Raw genomic sequence first — 15,978 nt, 5'->3', positions numbered from 1 at the left:
CCCGCTCGTCTATCTGAAAACAATGACCGGTCCCCTCATCCTCTCGATCGAGCGGGAGCTGTCGTCCGCCGCCACGGAGAGTATCGCAGAATGGTTTGCGATCGATCGATACGGCCTTTCTTCGTAATCACTGCCGCGATGAGCACTCTAATTGGGCTGAGAAAAGGCTCAATTAACAAGAAGGCTCCGTTTTTTTTCATGGAGCACCTACCCTTTAGGACATTTGGCCCAGTAAAAAATAACAGGCTCGGAGGACGAAACCGACAATAGATTCAATGGTTAAGATCGTGCAAGTCACATGAACGAACGGCCAAGAACGATCACATCGTGAGAGGGCTAGGATTTGGCTCGGTTATAGGATCTGGCTCAACCTTTTCCAAACTGCTCGAAACCGGAGCTAGCCGAGCTGATGGCGTGTCGCCGAGCCCTAGTTTTTGGGCGGGAGCTGGGCATTCAACGGATTCATGTCGAGATGGACTATAGGGAGGCAGTCAGCATGGTTAACTCGGCTCCTCGGAACCTGTCGGCCAGTTGTGAAAGACATCAAAGATCTCATACAGAGCTGGATAGGATGCAAAATCACGTGGAGAAGAAGAACCGCGAATCGCGCGGGCTCACACGCTTGCTAAGGTAGCTGTAGGCGATGGCTTTTCTCAAGTCTGGAGGCATGCACCTTCTGATTGTATCCTTTCTGTAATAGCGGATGAGCTACCTGACTCTGTTTAATTTAAGTATGTTGTTTCCCTAATTTTTTTTTATCACCGTCAATCTACAGGTCTCGACCCGTTAACGGCGCACCGTCCATCCGCAGTAGGTGGACCCTTTCGCACCCGTCCACCACTAAGCATCTCCCCTCTCTTTCCCTCGTCCTCTTCTTCCTTCGATCTCCACGGCAAAGGAAAAGAAAATCCCGTATTAATCAATTTACAGGTCGGTTTCTATCTGCTCCCATCTCTTCCTCCTCCTCCGCTTACGATCGCCGCGCACAATTCCTTCCGAATCTATTTGATTACTTTGATTTTTCTCTATGGAATTCTGAAATCTGAGGCGAGTTTGTGTTAGATTGTGCCTGGATTGTTTCGAGATGGCGGCGTGCCGGGGATTCTTCGAGTGCCTGCTCAGGCTGCTCAACTTTTTCCTCACCGTCGCCGGCCTTGCCATGGTCGGCTACGGGATCTACCTGCTCGTGGAGTGGATGAGGATCTCCGGCGGTGGCGGAGGGGCACCGCCGTCTCCGGCCCCGCCGGCTGAGTTGCTTACGTTCGGCCGCCCGATGCTCACGGTCGTGGCCCTTGGAGAAGGAGGCAGTTTCTTCGACAAGCTACCCAAAGCATGGTGAGACGATTGCGTATCCTTGTTTCTTTCTTGTCGCGCAATAGTTTGATGTTCCTGTTTGTGTGACTAGATAATGATTGAGATCGAGAGAAATTGGAAGCTTTGCTTAATAATAATAACGGCATGCCTAGGATTTGAAGGCTTCTTCATCTGTCCATCGGCAGATTTAGTGATCACCAAATCTGCGATCTCAAACCCTAGCGTGGAATTGCCGGGGGCTCAGAGAATTGATATATTTAGTTTGACTCTGCCATAGGTTCTGTTGGGACGGTTCGAAGTCGCACTTTCAATTTTCCAGATTAGTTTGTGTTACGGGCTGATTTTTGGTGGAACTTGAGTGGGGAACGGAGGAGGTGGTGAGTTCTGGCATGGAAACAGGCGGGATATTGCCATGACTTGCGCTAGTGTGCCAGTGGCGATGAAGCTCTGGGCTACGCTTATTTGGAGAAGATTTCTGTATCATTCCTCAAACGTACACGATACATGATCTTATATACCCAACTAAACTACCTGCTAACACCTGAACTTTTTTTTGAGGTAGGCTCGCAGTCACACCTGAATTAGTGTCCAATATGGACATGTTTACCCCTCTATAGTCCACAACACTTCCTCTCCAGAAAACAGCTCGTCCTCGAGCTGAAACAAAGGATAGCTGTCACGGAATGCTTGTGCTGTCATCCACAAAGTCTCTTGGTGGATTATCCCTTCCATTGCACCAGCACCTCCCAAACACTTCTATTCGAACGAGCTTGCAATATTGCTTGTGGAATTGGAAGAACCTGACCATGCAATAATAAGTCCGGTAATGGCACAACAGTCTCAGGAGGCTCACCATGAAATTGTTTTAGCAGGGAGACATGGAAAATGTCATGAATATGAGCGCGAGCAGGAAGCTGCAGACGGTATGCTAGGGTGCCAACCCACTCCCACATATGATATGGCCCAAAGAAACGTGGAGAGAGCTTAGTAGGCATAGCCGGTGTGATGGCGGTTGCTTGTTGATGGCGAAGATGTAACCAAACCCATTGCCCAACTGCAAACGCAATATCTCAATGCCCATCATACTGTTGTTTCATTGTGGCTTGAGGCAGCAGCAAGCGCTCCTTGATGCTGGCTAAAAATCCATCTCTCTCCAAAAGCTGCTGATCAACTACAGCCATTTCAGCAGTCCCAGGCTCATAGTCATAGGATATGAGTGAAGGTGGACCTCTGCCATAAACAAAACGGAAAGGTGTACCACGCAAGGCCGTTTGGAAAGGAGAGTTGTAGCAGAATTCTGTATAAGGTAGCCATTATATGCAATCCTTGGGTCGGTCTCCTGATAAGCAACAAAGATACATGCCAATGATGTGGTTGATGACTTCCATCTAACCGCCAGTTTGACTGTCAAAGGCTGAACTCAATTGAAGCTTGACGTCAACAAGATGGAACAATTCTGACCGAAACCCGCTAGTAAAGATTGGATCACGATCACTTATAATAGACAAGGCTCGTGCCGCTGATGCAGCTGAATAGGGGTGACCAAGTGCGTTGAAATGAGCATATTTGGAGAACCGATGAGCCAACAAAATGAAGTGAAATGTCAGCCCAGACTTGAGAAAGAATAGGGTGGTGTTCTGGGAAGGTGGAAGCCATGATCATGATGGCAGGGTGGAGGTACACCACGCGGCTCCTTGAAAACTCAGGCAAACTCCTGTAGCACTGCTGGCATAAGATCATCAACCTCACACGCCTGGAGCATTGGAGAATCTATTGTAGCCGCTACTCCATGCCAAATGACCTTGTGACCTTTGTGCCAAAATGAAGTTCAAACCACAAGATTGTGCCCGGTGAACAAAGCCATTCGACACCGAGTACCACCTCAAAGCCTTCGAGCGGAATAGCATAACACTCGATTGGGAAGTGCTCATTGCCAACGCCCACGCCCACGCCTAGTGTACGACAGATGCGAGTGCTAGCAACCCGGTCCCGTTGGCCACAGTAATGTAAAGTCTAGGTCGTGGTTCCAATTGAATGCCAGGTGGTGCATCCTGGGGAATGCAGTTATGTGTCGAGCCAGAATCGACTAATGCCATGGGTGGCTCTGTTATGTGGGGAACCACATATGATCGGAGGGCCCCAGCTTGGTCGCACCATCCCCGGTCCAGCCCAAAGTGGCTAGGATTCGTGTACTGCTACAAGTAATTATTAAGGTTCTGATTCACATTAGGTTTAGAGTCCAGATTAGTTAGTAGGTTTAGATTCGAAATAGGTGCAGAGTCCAGACTAAACTTGTTCGAGAGTCTAGATTGTATTCCCTTTGAGTCGGCTTGTCAGCGAAGCCATTCCTCTTATATATGGGGCTTCTCCCATGATCAATAAAGCATCAGAATTCAGAGTATTACTATCTTTTAGGCCTTAGAGTAATTAGAGTTTGTTCCATCTGGTATCAGCGTCATCTAGGATGGTGGACGATGACAAAGACGACGGTGGCAACGTCAACCTCGTGCTCAAGGAGCTAGCGACTCAGCTGAAGGAGATGGTGGTGCAACGGGCCACGAATCAGGTCTTCATGGAGGGCCTCGTCCAGCGTCTCAACACAGCAGCGCACCAGCGCTCTACCTTCCACCTTGGTCGACCTGCGGCTGGCGTTGCCGACATCCATCGGCTCCTCCGCCGCCTCCTCCACACCGTCTAGTACCTCCGCCGCCCTCGCCACCACCGGCCCCACCATTGTCCCCATCCTCTTGAGCGCATGATTTGATCCACGCTTTTCCCCACCGCTGTCACTGCCCCAATTTCCGGCCTCTCTGTTCTTCCCATAACAACCTCATGTTTACCCCCCTCCGTTCAACCAAGCTTTCCACAACGCATCTTCGCCACCACTTCCCTACCAATAGCCACCCGCCAATCCTTACGAGCCACTTCCTCAAACACTACAAACCCAGCCCACCTATGCCGCCTCACCGTATCTCACGTCAATTGCCCTCTTTGCATACCAACACCTTGGTTCTGGCTCCGGTGGTGTCCCACGCTTTCACAAGCTCGATTTTCCTACTTACGATGGTTCCGTCGATCTGCTTGGCTGGCTTCATCGGTGTGAGCAATTCTTTTGGGGACAGGGCACAGAGGAGGCTGACAAGGTGTGGACAGCGGCATACCACCTAGTCGACAATGCTCAGTTTTGGTACCTCCAGTTTGAGCGTGATCATGGCATTCCCTCCTGGCAGCACTTCAAGGAGGCGTGTCACCTTTAGTTTGGGCCATCTGTACGCGCCAACCCCCTGGGCGAGTTGCTCGGCTTCCGTTCACCTCTACTGTTGCTGACTACACCAGCAGATTTATGGTGCTGTTGTGCAGGACCAGCGAACCATTAAGCTCAGCCCAACAGCGTTTCCTGTACACAGCCAGACATTCCGAAGGCCTCAAAGTCGATGTCGAGCTTCAGCAACTTGTGGACCTCCCACAACAGTATCCTCGCTAAGGCATATGAACAACGCCATCCGTTCCCACCACTCATGCCCCCGTCACGTTCCTGAGGTTCGAAGTCTTGGGCAAGGGGACCAACCTTGCCGCCTGCTACATGTCCCATGCCACAAGGCGTTACTGCTGCAACTGCTGCCCCTACATCGACGGCTCCTCGCGCTACGCGCCGCCTCATGCATATCGATATGGTTGGCCGCCGCCGCCAAGGTCTTTGTTACAATTGTGTTGAGCAGTACGTCACCGGTCATCGATGTGCACGCTTGTTCTCCATCGAGCTTGATGATTTTGCTCCTGAGGATGCACCTTTGGAGGAGGACCCAGAGATGCCACACATCTCGCTTCACGCCATCACCGGGCTTTGGAGTATGTGTGATTGACACCATACAACTGCTTGTCGTCATCGGCACTCATACCTTCACTGCCTTACTGGACACAGGCTTGACACACGGTTTCATTGACTCAGCCGTGGTCAACGCGCTCGGCTTAACTCCAGAGACTTGTCCCGGTCTGCGGGGCATGGTTGCCAATGGGGACACGCTTGTTAGTGTTGGCCTATGTCGCGGCATCTCCATCAACATCGACGGCTGCCATTTCCGGGTTGACTGCTTCACACTTCCACTTGGCGGCTTCGACCTTGTCCTTGGTTGACTAGCTCCGTTCCCTCGGACCGATTTTGTGGGATTTTGATCACCACAGAGTGACTGTTGTCCTTGCTGTTTCCCAAGTCACATGGAACGGACTGGTGATGCCTGCCTTGCCTGCTCTTTGCACGATCATGAGCGAGGACTCTGACCTCATGGGTGACATGCTCGACGAGTTTGCTGACCTCTTTGCCACTCCGACCATGTTGCCTCTAGGATGCTCTCGCGACCACTGCATTCGGCTTCTACCTAACACCACGCCAGTAGCTGTCCGGTCATACCGCTATGCGCAACTTCAGAAGGATGAGCTCGAGCGCCAGTGCACGGAGATGTTGGTCCCAGGCATCATCCGCCCCAGCGACTCGGCCTTCTCTTCACCCGTCCTCGTCAAAAAACAGGATGGCTCATGGCGCTTTTGCGTCGACTATCGGGCGTTGAACGATCATATTGTGAAGGATAAGTTTTCGATTCCTGTTGTTGACGAGTTAGTGGATGAACTCCGGGGCGCCAGGTTCTTCACCAAACTTGACCTGCGCTCGGGGTATCATTAGGCACGGATGCACCCTGGTGATGTTGCTAAGACGGCGTTTCGCACACATGATGGCCACTATGAGTTCTTGGTTATGCCATTTGGCTTAACCAACGCATCGACAACCTTCCAGGCTTTGATGAATGACATCTTGCGCCCTATTTTGTGCATATTTGTCCTTGTTTTCTTTGATGACATCTTAATCTACAGCTCATCCTGGTCGAAGCACCTGCGCCACCTTCGTGTTGTCTTTCAGGACATGCGGTAGCAGTCCCTCTTCCTCAAGCGCAAAACGTGTTGCTTTGGTGAGTCCTCCGTGGCCTACCTGGTTCATGTCATTGATGCTGATGGGGTGGCCATGGATAAGGATAAGGTGCGCGCGGTTGCACTGGCCTATGCCTTGTTCGGTCTGGGTGTTGTGCGGCTTCTTGGGGCTGGCCGGCTACTATCGCAAGTTCATCAAGGACTTCGGCATGCTCGCTGCTCCTCTCACGTGCCTACTCAGCAAGGAGGGATTTCGGTGGTGCCTAGAGGCAGAGGATACCTTCCAGGCGCTCAAGCATGCCCTTGGTCAAGACCCGGTGCTCCAGACACTGGACTTTGACAATCACTTCATTGTTGAGTGCGACACCTCTGGGACTGGCTTTGGTGCTGTTCTTCACCTAGGTGCAGGGCCCTTGGCCTTTTTTAGTCAGCCCATTGCTCCACGCCATGCCAAACTTGTTGCATATGAGCGGGAACTCATTGGACTGGTTCAGGCTTTGCCGTACGCACCGACCATTATAACCTGAAGTTTCTCCTCGACCAGCGGCTTTCGACAATCCCTCAACTCCAATGGGTGAGCAATTTGTTTGGATTCCACTTCACTGTCGAGTTCCGCCCGGGCCGCCTCAACATCATCGCTGATGCCCTCTCCCGTCGTGATGCCTGCAGCACCTGCGCTTTGTGCTCTCTTGCTGCCAATCTTCACCATCTTCGAGGACCTACGGCGTGAGATCGACGCTTCACCTGAGTTGACCTCCCTTCGTGATGGTATTCGCGCTGGTGATCGCGACCACCACTGGAGTTGTGTTGACAACTTGATTCTTCATGTTGCCCACCTCCCTGACCATACCAGTGATTTTGCAACATCGACTCCGAGCTGATTTCCATGTCCTTGGCGATCGCCAATTGCTTGTGTAGTCTGCCAACGCAACAAGACAGAAACACTCCTGCCTGCTGGGTTACTTCAGCCTCTGCCGGTCCCAACGTCTGTGTGGAGTGATATCTCCATGGATTTCATCGAGGCACTGCAAGGGTGCTGGCAAGTCTGAGATCCTCTCGGTCATTGGACGTTTCTCCAAACATTGTCCAATCCATACACGTCTGCCTCCGTGGCAAAGGCGTTTTTTGAGGGCATTGTGCGCCTCCATGGACTTCCACGGTCTATCGTCAGTGACTGAGATCCTGTCTTCACCAGCAATTTTTGGCGTGAATTATTCAACTTGTCCGGCGTTCAGCTTCACATGAGCTTAGCCTTTCACCCCAGTCTGATGGTCTGACCGAGGTTGTCAACAAAATCATCGCAATGTACCTGCGTTGCCTCATTATTGACCGGCCACGCCGCTGGGTCGAATGGTTGCCCTGGGCGGAATTCTGCTACAACACGTCCTACCACTCTGCTCTTCGTGCCACTCTATTCGAGGTTGTCTATGGTCGGCCACCGCCACGTCTTTGTGACTATGTTCCTGGCGAGGCCAAGGTGGCAGCTGTGGGCACCGCCTTTCAGGATCGCGCCAACTTCGTTCATGAGGTTGGTGAGCATCTCCATCAAGCGCAGCAGCGGGCAAAGCATTATTATGATGACAAGCATCGGCAGCTGGCATTTGGCGTCGGTGATTGGGTGTGGCTTCGCCTTCACCATCTTGCGTCAGCATCGTTACCAGGTCACAAGCATGGCAAGTTGTCTCCTCGCTTCTATGGGCCTTTCCAACTCACTGAAGTCATTGGTTCTGTTGCATATAAACTCGCGCTGCCTGCTGGTACTCGGCTCCATGATGTATTCCATCTCAGTCTCCTTAAAACATTTCATGGCGAACCACCCTCTTGCTGCACTTCCCGCCATTAAGGATGGCCGTGTGCTGCCTGCACCAACCAAGATTCTTCGATCCAGCATTCGATGCGGCGTGAGCCCGTGAAGCATGTTCTTGTGCAGTGGGTTGGGGCTTCTGAAGATGATGCAACATGGGAGCCGCTGGATGAGTTCATTGCTCGTTTTCCCACGTTTCAGCTCGAGGATGAGCTGTTTGTGGAGGGAGGGAGAGATGTTATATGGGGAACCACATATGGTCGGAGGGCCCCAGCCCTGGTCGCACCACCCCCTGGTCCAGCCCAAAATGGCTAGGATTCCTGTACTGCTACAAGTAATTATTGAGGTTCAGATTCGTATTAGGTTCAGAGTCCAGATTAGTTAGTAAGTCCAGATTCGAAATAGGTGCAGAGTCCAGATTAAAACTTGTTCGAGAGTCCAGATTGTATTCCCTTTGAGTCGGCTTGTCAGCCAAGCTATTCCTGTTATATATGGGGCTTCTCCCACGATCAATAAAGCATCAGAATTCAGAATATTACTATCTTTTTGGCCTTAGAGTAATTAGAGTTTGTTCCAGGCTCGCTGTTGACAAGCACCCTGGGCTGCATTGTCTTTCTTGTCCGGAACCCAGTCGGGGCATGCAGGGAAATTTGGACGTCATCCATGGTCATCCCCTGTCACATCGTCTTCATCAAGCTCGATCCAGTACATCCCCTTTAGTGTGCACTTGTGGTTGTGATGGAACTTCTCCGGGCAATTGAAGCATTGTCCTTGGGCTTTCCGATCAGCCATCTCCTCCGGTGTAAGACGGTGGAACCGTGAGGCTGGATTTTCTGGCAGTCACGACCGCCGGAGCAGTTGCCGTGCGGCCAGGTATGCTCGTGCTTGCTTTATGCCGGGGCCCTGCGCTCAGTGCAGTACTGACTGGTGAGCAGGTGGGTGCTGGTACAGAATATGATATGAAGTTTGTGCAGACTTGTTGCCTGAGGAGTCACAACAGGCTTGGAATGAGGTTCATCCCACAGGGGTTGTTCATGTGCCCTTGCAAAGCTCATAGCAGTCTGAAGGTTTGATGGATTTTAAGGCTCTACATCTGTACGCAATGGCTTTAGGAGTCCTGCTGTGAATATGCCAACTTGCTGACGAGACAATCTCTCACAGCAACAGATGAACAACATGAATTGTAGACAATATTCATCCACGTGCCTATATGCTTGGAGCTGGGTGCGTTCTCGGAGTGCGTTCCTCAAAGCACACTTTTTCCATCTTCCTCGAAAGGGGAGGAGAAACGATACATGACCTTATATACCCAACTAGACTACCGACTCAGTTGAATTAGTGTCCAACATGTACACGTTTACCCCCTCTACTTCCTTACGAGATTAGTACTTCCCTAATAGCTGTGCTTCCACCTGGCACACTAACTACGATTCGAAAACATGTATGTGACTCCTATTGCTGCTCCTGAGCTTGGACTTCAGTCCGCATTGGCTAGGGCCTGAACCTGACTAGAGCCGCGGCCCTTGAGGCGACGCTGATAGACCTGACACAGAAAATAAACCACAACAGTTTGTCAATCATTTGTTTATTCTACCAAAAGATTAAGTTCTACCTTGAAAGTGAATGATTGCATTCAGTAAAGAATTTCTGATTTCCTGGCAGGTTCATCTATTTGTTCATTGGTGTTGGTGCTGTTATCTTCGTCGTTTCTCTATTTGGCTGCATTGGAGCAGGGACAAGGAATACGTGTTGCTTGTGTTGTGTATCCTGACAGTTGGTCTTCCATTTTATTAGTACTCTCGTTTTTTAAAGACGACCACTGAATGTACAAATAAAGGAAGAAAACAGCTATTAAAATCATCGGTAATTCCAAATATGGCATGCGTTAGATACACAACATGCAGTGCAAAAATGACGCACTTTTGATCCAGCTGTGACGTAAGTGAAAAGGCATACACCATACTATGTCCTATTATATGAACATGAGTCATTCTAGAATCCATGCCGGCCAAGTATTTGGCCCGGAATATAAAAATATACATTTAAATTACTGACATGCAGTTGGTATTTTATGGGATTGATCCCGAAATGTTATTTGCATAACGTATAACTATTGTGATATAAAAAATGTAGTTAAAAAAACCGTTGTCAAAGTGCTACCCTGTAAATTGTCAATATGTAAATTACTTAAAGCTGAAGGGGAGCCTTGGCGCAGTGGTAAACAGCCTCTTACAGAAATGTAGGGAAAGGCTGCGTACAATAGACCCAAAGTGGTCGGACCCTGCGCAAGCGGGAGCTACGTGCACCGGGCTGCCCTTTTTAATTTTTTTTACTTAAAGCTGTATTCAGAGGCATAAAATGTAAAAGGTAGATAATGAGCAGGATTTAGTTGTTTCTGAGATCTGAATAATGTTTAGTGATTCCATTCAATAATGCATAAATTTGTTTCCTTCGAATGTTAAGTGATTCCATTCAATAATCCACAATTTGTTTCCTTTGATGTTTAGTGATTCCATTCAATAATCCATAAATTTGTTTTCTTTGATGTTTAGTGATTCCATTCAGTAATCCATAATTTTGTTTCCTTTGACGTTATAAGTATTCTTTCTTGGTCATATTATTAATCCTTGCTGAGGCTGGAGGTGCTGCATTCATATTCTTTGACCATAGCTGGAAAGATGTGAGGCTTCTGTTTGGTGCTAATTTGGAAACTATGTTATAGTCTCATCCTTTTATTTAATCATTGTAAGTACTTCTTTGTAACTTCCTTTTCAGGTAATTCCAGTGGATAAGACACAAAACTTTGATGCCATGTATGACTTTCTGAATGAAAACTGGAAGATTGCAAGATGGGTTGCTCTTGGTGTTGTTGTTTTTGAGGTAGGAGCAAACTCAAGTCTATTCTTGTTGTGCCTTTTTTTGGATAGCACTGGGCCTTCCTAAACACTAATAGTTTATTAATCATGTTCCGAATGTGTAGTTGTTACCGGCTTAAGGTGCATTCTTTTCATCTGATAAATATTTCATTCTACTGTGTCCTGTCTTTGATCTGCTTGTTGTGAATAAATTTAGTTTTGACGTACCCTGCGGTACTGGTGAGCGGGAAAATAGAAATTGGTGATGATTTTTAGTCGTGGACAGTCAGTTGCAGTGTGTACTCTTTTAGCTATAGTTGGTCTAGTGCAGGTAGACTAATGTTTACCAGTATGCAGGTATTGCTTTTCTTGTTAGCTCTTGCTGTCAGGGCAATGAACAAACCTGCCGAGTATGACAGTGATGATGAAATCATTGGAACTGCTCGAAGCACTAGCATCCGTCAGCCTCTCATCCATTCCCAGAATGCTCCGGCTACTGGTGTTCCCGTCCCAACACTTGATCAACGTGCGAGCAGAAATGATGCATGGAGCCAAAGGATGCGAGAGAAGGTACATACATCATAGACCGGTTTCAACATCATTGATCATTCTCATACATGTTTTCAACTCATTGATCGTACTTATTATTATTTTTCATTACAAAACATGTAATTATTCTACCTGATGCAGTATGGTCTGGACACAAGCCAATTTACTTACAACCCATCAGATGCAACCAGATATCAGCAAAATGGGGCACCTCCAGCTGAAGAAAGGAGCCGTTGCACTGTAATGTGAAGATCCTTCACGACGTTATCCAAATTGTTGGTTCTTGAACAGGCCATCTCAGCTTGCACAGTTTGGCTATACCGTGTTGTTCAGAGTGGTGTATGAATAGGAGGTCTTTTTACCTTAATGCTCATCTTATCTGCTGTCTTCTGAACAACTCCATGCACCTGTAATTTTTGTGTGAACGAGTATTGGCCATTGATATCTCATTATATTTCATGTTTTCCTCAGATTCCTTTTGTTGGCATTCCATTTTTGCCTTGTTTACCCTTTCAACTTGTATCATGAACTAGAGTAAATGGCGAACTTCGCCTCGCAGATTGGTCAATGTGTGCTTGATGCGTTGGTGTTTAATTTGTTTATGGGTGAGAGAGTGCCTGGTGGAGTATGTATGTCGACAATTTAGATCTGTGATGGCAAATTGTCACTCCATCGTCAATTGTCATCTAATCTGTTAATGCAATATACAATACAATTAAAAGACGTATTTTTTTATTGGTGGGCAAGAGCAACTTCAACGTGCCGACTCATTTTGTCCGCGCGCGTCCGCTTGGGTCATGGTGGATAGAAAAGTCGGCCCAATGCGCCGACTCAAACGGATGCGCGTCTGCTTTTCGTTTGCCCCAGCTCATTTTTTAGCCTCATTTTTGTCGGCATGGACATGGAGGCCTGCGACGCGTGCCAACTACTCTCCCTGGCTCGCTAGTTGGTGGCAGCCTTCACCATTTTCCTCCACTTTCCCCAAAACCCTCCCGCTCGCCATGGACGACGGTCTTGATGTTGCCGCCGGCCTCGCCAACCTTGCCTCGTCCGGCATCACGACCGCCTCCTTCGGCAAAGGCAAGCCCCGTGGCCCTCGCAAGACCGCCACCACGGAAGTCGTAGAAGAAGTTGATGCCCGAGGAGCGGGCCAGGGAGTCTGCGAAGAGGAAGGGTCGGAGGCACGCGGCGGACGCAAGGGACAAAGCAGCGGCCACGGCCGCCATCGTCGCCGCCGCGCAGCAGGAGGCCACCAACGCCCGTGTCGCGGCGGCAACGAGGGAGGCGTTGATGTACCTAGGGTTAAACCCTGACCAGCACGGCCCCGTCAACGTCGTCGTGGCCCCGGCCAGCACCGGGTCATCTGCGTTTCCTCGGATGGTGCTGCTGTCGGATTCAGGGCTCCGCAGACCCAAGAAAAGGTTCGAACTCTGGGGCGTGTGCGAAGAACTCAACCTCTCCAGCCAACCAGCTCGTCGCCCCCACGGCCTAGCTCGATGAACAAGGAAGAAGATGGACACGACAGTTTTACCCAGGTTCGGGCCACCTTGCCGTGTAAGATCCTACTCCTGCTTTGTGGTGGATTTGCCTCATAAGGGGCTGAGGATGAACTAGTACAAGGGAAGAACAACCTCGCTAGGTCTGCTCTGGTGGGGGAATGGGTTGACCAGCTTCGGATCCCCTTCTACGGTGGTGGCTAACCTATACTTATAGTGGCCTCGGTCCTCTTCCCCCAAAACGAAGGCGGGAAGAGATCCCATAGTGGCCAATGTGAAAGGGGACAAGTAGTACACCTAATCCTGACGAAAGTTGGTCTTCGCGTGCAAAGCTTCTAGTCGTGACGCTGTGGTGGGCTCGGTGATGACATCTGTCCTGCCATCCTGACGGTCTTGGTCTTGTTACACGGGAATGGAAACCTTTGCCTAATTCCTCGGGACCCCGCGCCTGCGCTTGCCTCCTTAGCACCAAAGAGGAAACTGGCTCCTCTGCGCCCGCTGGCGCCCGCCTGGCCTTGGTCGTCATGGCTTGCGTCACCCCAACCTCATGTGGTTGGGCACATGCATAGAAATCTCTACTCCTCAGGAGGCCTCCTGGGATGGCTGCTCCCTTCGGAGTTCTTGGTGTCGTCCGCCTCACGAGCCTTGGCCCCTTGCGAGGGTGTTGTCTTGATGGTCGTGTAGATGGGACGTACCAGGCCGTTGACGGAGCCACGTCGTGGGCCGCAGGCAGGCAAGTCTGGGTACCCTGATTTCTAGAACGCCGACAGCTGTTCGAGTCACCCCGCGCGTCGGCGACGGAACCGATACCCAGCTTCCACGTTTACCTGCAAGCCTCCCGACTCTCTGGGGAATACTCGCTCGAGGTGAGCGTGGTGGCGCTTTCCACGCCCGCGCCCATCAACCTCGGTGTGGCCGGTGGCTCGTCATCCGGAGGGCATGGAAACATGCGCCAACTGACGTGCTGTCGGGCGCATGCAACCTGTTTGACGGAATGCCGGCCTCCGGTGACGGTGACTTAATGCAGAACATCATCCTCGAGGATGGTGCGACGGCTGCTGGCGATGCTGCCGGGGCTGGCTACGATCCCGACGAGACACAAAGCCAGGACGGCCGAGGGCCACGCCGTCGACCTTTGGTCAAGACCAGGTCGCCTTCATGCATGATCAGGTCAGCCTAGACCTGGACGACTTCCTGCTCGACCACGAGTTTCCGGAGGACTACGACCTCGAGAAGAGGACGAGTTGGACATCGACATGGAGCCTTTGTTCGAGGACGAGGTCGCCAACCAAGCCGCCGGGGCGAAGCTGAAGCGCAAGAGCAGGCGCCCCTCTTTGTGTCATTTCGTTTATGTTTGCATGTCCATTTCCATATCCATTTGTCAATATGCTTGCATGCAATTCATTTGTAGGCAGTCCAAGCTTTGGAGGCATTCAAGGTCCAACACGATGGCAAGACCTTCAACCTCTCCCATTGTTGGAGGGTCATCAAAGACGAGGAGTTCAAGGCGCAATATGCCGCCCTCATGTCGCGTGGGGGGAAGAATGAAGGAAATATGCCCTAGTGGCAATAATAAAGTTATTATTTATTTCCTTATTTCATGATAAATGTTTATTATTCATGCTAGAATTGTATTAACTGAAAACATAATACATGTGTGAATACATAAACAAACAGAGAGTCACTAGTATGCCTCTACTTGACTAGCTCGTTGAATCAAAGATGGTTAAGTTTCCTAGCCATAGACATGAGCTGTCATTTGATTAACGGGGTCACATCATTAGAGAATGATGTGATTGACTTGACCCATTCCGTTAGCATAGCACTTGATCGTTTAGTTTGTTGCTATTGCTTTCTTCATGACTTATACATGTCCTATGACTATGAGATTATGCAACTCCCGTTTACCGGAGAAACACTTTGTGTGCTACCAAACGTCACAACATAACTGGGTGATCATAAAGGTGCTCTACAGGTGTCTCCAAAGGTACTTGTTGGGTTGGCGTATTTCGAGATTAGGATTTGTCACTCCGATTGTCGGAGAGGTATCTCTAGGCCCTCTCGGTAATGCACATCACTTAAAGCCTTGCAAGCATTGCAACTAATGAGTTAGTTGCGGGATGATGTATTACGGAACGAGTAAAGAGACTTGCCGGTAATGAGATTGAACTAGGTATTGAGATACTGACGATCGAATCTCGGGCAAGTAACATACCGATGACAAAGGGAACAACGTATGTTGTTATGCGGTTTGACCGATAAAGATCTTGGTAGAATATGTGGGAGCCAATATGAGCATCCAGGTTCCGCTATTGGTTATTGGCCGGAGACGTGTCTCGGTCATGTCTACATAGTTCTCGAACCCGTAGGGTCCGCACGCTTAAAGTTTCGGATGAGATCGGGGACATGACGAGGAGTCTCGAAATGGTCGAGGCGTAAAGATCGATATATTGGACGACTATATTCGGACATCGGAAAGGTTCCGAGTGATTCAGGTATTTTCGGGGGTACCGGGGAGTTACGGGAATACGAGGAAGAAGTAATGGGCCTCATGGGCCATGTGGTGGAAGAGAGGAGGAAGGGCGCGCGGTCCCCCTAGCCCAAACCTAATTGGACTAGGGGGCCGGGCCCCCTTCCCTCCTTTTCCTCCCTCTCCTTCCTTCTCCTTCTCCTCCTTCCTTTCCTCCTCCTAGTAGGAGTAGGAAAGGGGAGTCCTACTCCTACTAGGAGGAGGACTCCTCCTCCTGGCGCGCCCATAGAGGGCCGGCCGGCCTCCCCCATTGCTCCTTTATATACGGGGGCAGGGGGCACCTCTAGACACACAAGTTGATCTGTTGATCTCTCCCAGCCGTGTGCGGTGCCCCCCTCCACCATATTCCACCTCGGTCATATCGTAGCGGTGCTTAGGCGAAGCCCTGCGTCGGTAGTAACATCATCACCGTCATCATGCCGTCGTGCTGACAGAACTCTCCCGTAAAGCTCCGCTGGATCGGAGTTCGCGGGACGTCATCGAGCTGAACATGTGCTGAACTCGGAGGTG

General features: G+C 50.1%; 1 protein-coding gene across 1 annotated transcript; it reads left to right on the top strand.

Moving 5' to 3' along the window:
* Positions 1–772: 772 nt before the first annotated feature.
* LOC119267329 (tobamovirus multiplication protein 2A-like) lies at positions 773–12,002 on the top strand. The gene is made up of 7 exons (XM_037548699.1): positions 773–930; positions 1,063–1,335; positions 9,701–9,800; positions 10,638–10,718; positions 10,814–10,918; positions 11,251–11,463; positions 11,584–12,002. The coding sequence occupies exons 2-7, from the start codon at positions 1,085–1,087 to the stop codon at positions 11,689–11,691; spliced, it is 858 nt and encodes a 285-aa protein (XP_037404596.1). The 5' UTR covers positions 773–930; positions 1,063–1,084; the 3' UTR covers positions 11,692–12,002.
* Positions 12,003–15,978: the final 3,976 nt, after the last annotated feature.

The sequence above is a fragment of the Triticum dicoccoides genome, chromosome 1A, assembly GCF_002162155.2.
Source record: "Triticum dicoccoides isolate Atlit2015 ecotype Zavitan chromosome 1A, WEW_v2.0, whole genome shotgun sequence".
Lineage (NCBI taxonomy): Eukaryota > Viridiplantae > Streptophyta > Magnoliopsida > Poales > Poaceae > Triticum > Triticum dicoccoides.
Note: the sequence above shows the minus strand (reverse complement) of the source record. Positions and strands in the feature narration are given on the sequence as shown.

Bases quoted from the DNA above. Each gene is read 5' to 3' on its own strand.
- LOC119267329 (XM_037548699.1), top strand. From the start codon at position 1,085: ATGGCGGCGTGCCGGGGATTCTTCGAGTGCCTGCTCAGGCTGCTCAAC. The intron at 9,801-10,637 runs GTATCCTGACAG...TGACGTTATAAG, and splicing joins ATACGTGTTGCTTGTGTTGT to TATTCTTTCTTGGTCATATT. The intron at 10,919-11,250 runs GTAGGAGCAAAC...ACCAGTATGCAG, and splicing joins TTGGTGTTGTTGTTTTTGAG to GTATTGCTTTTCTTGTTAGC.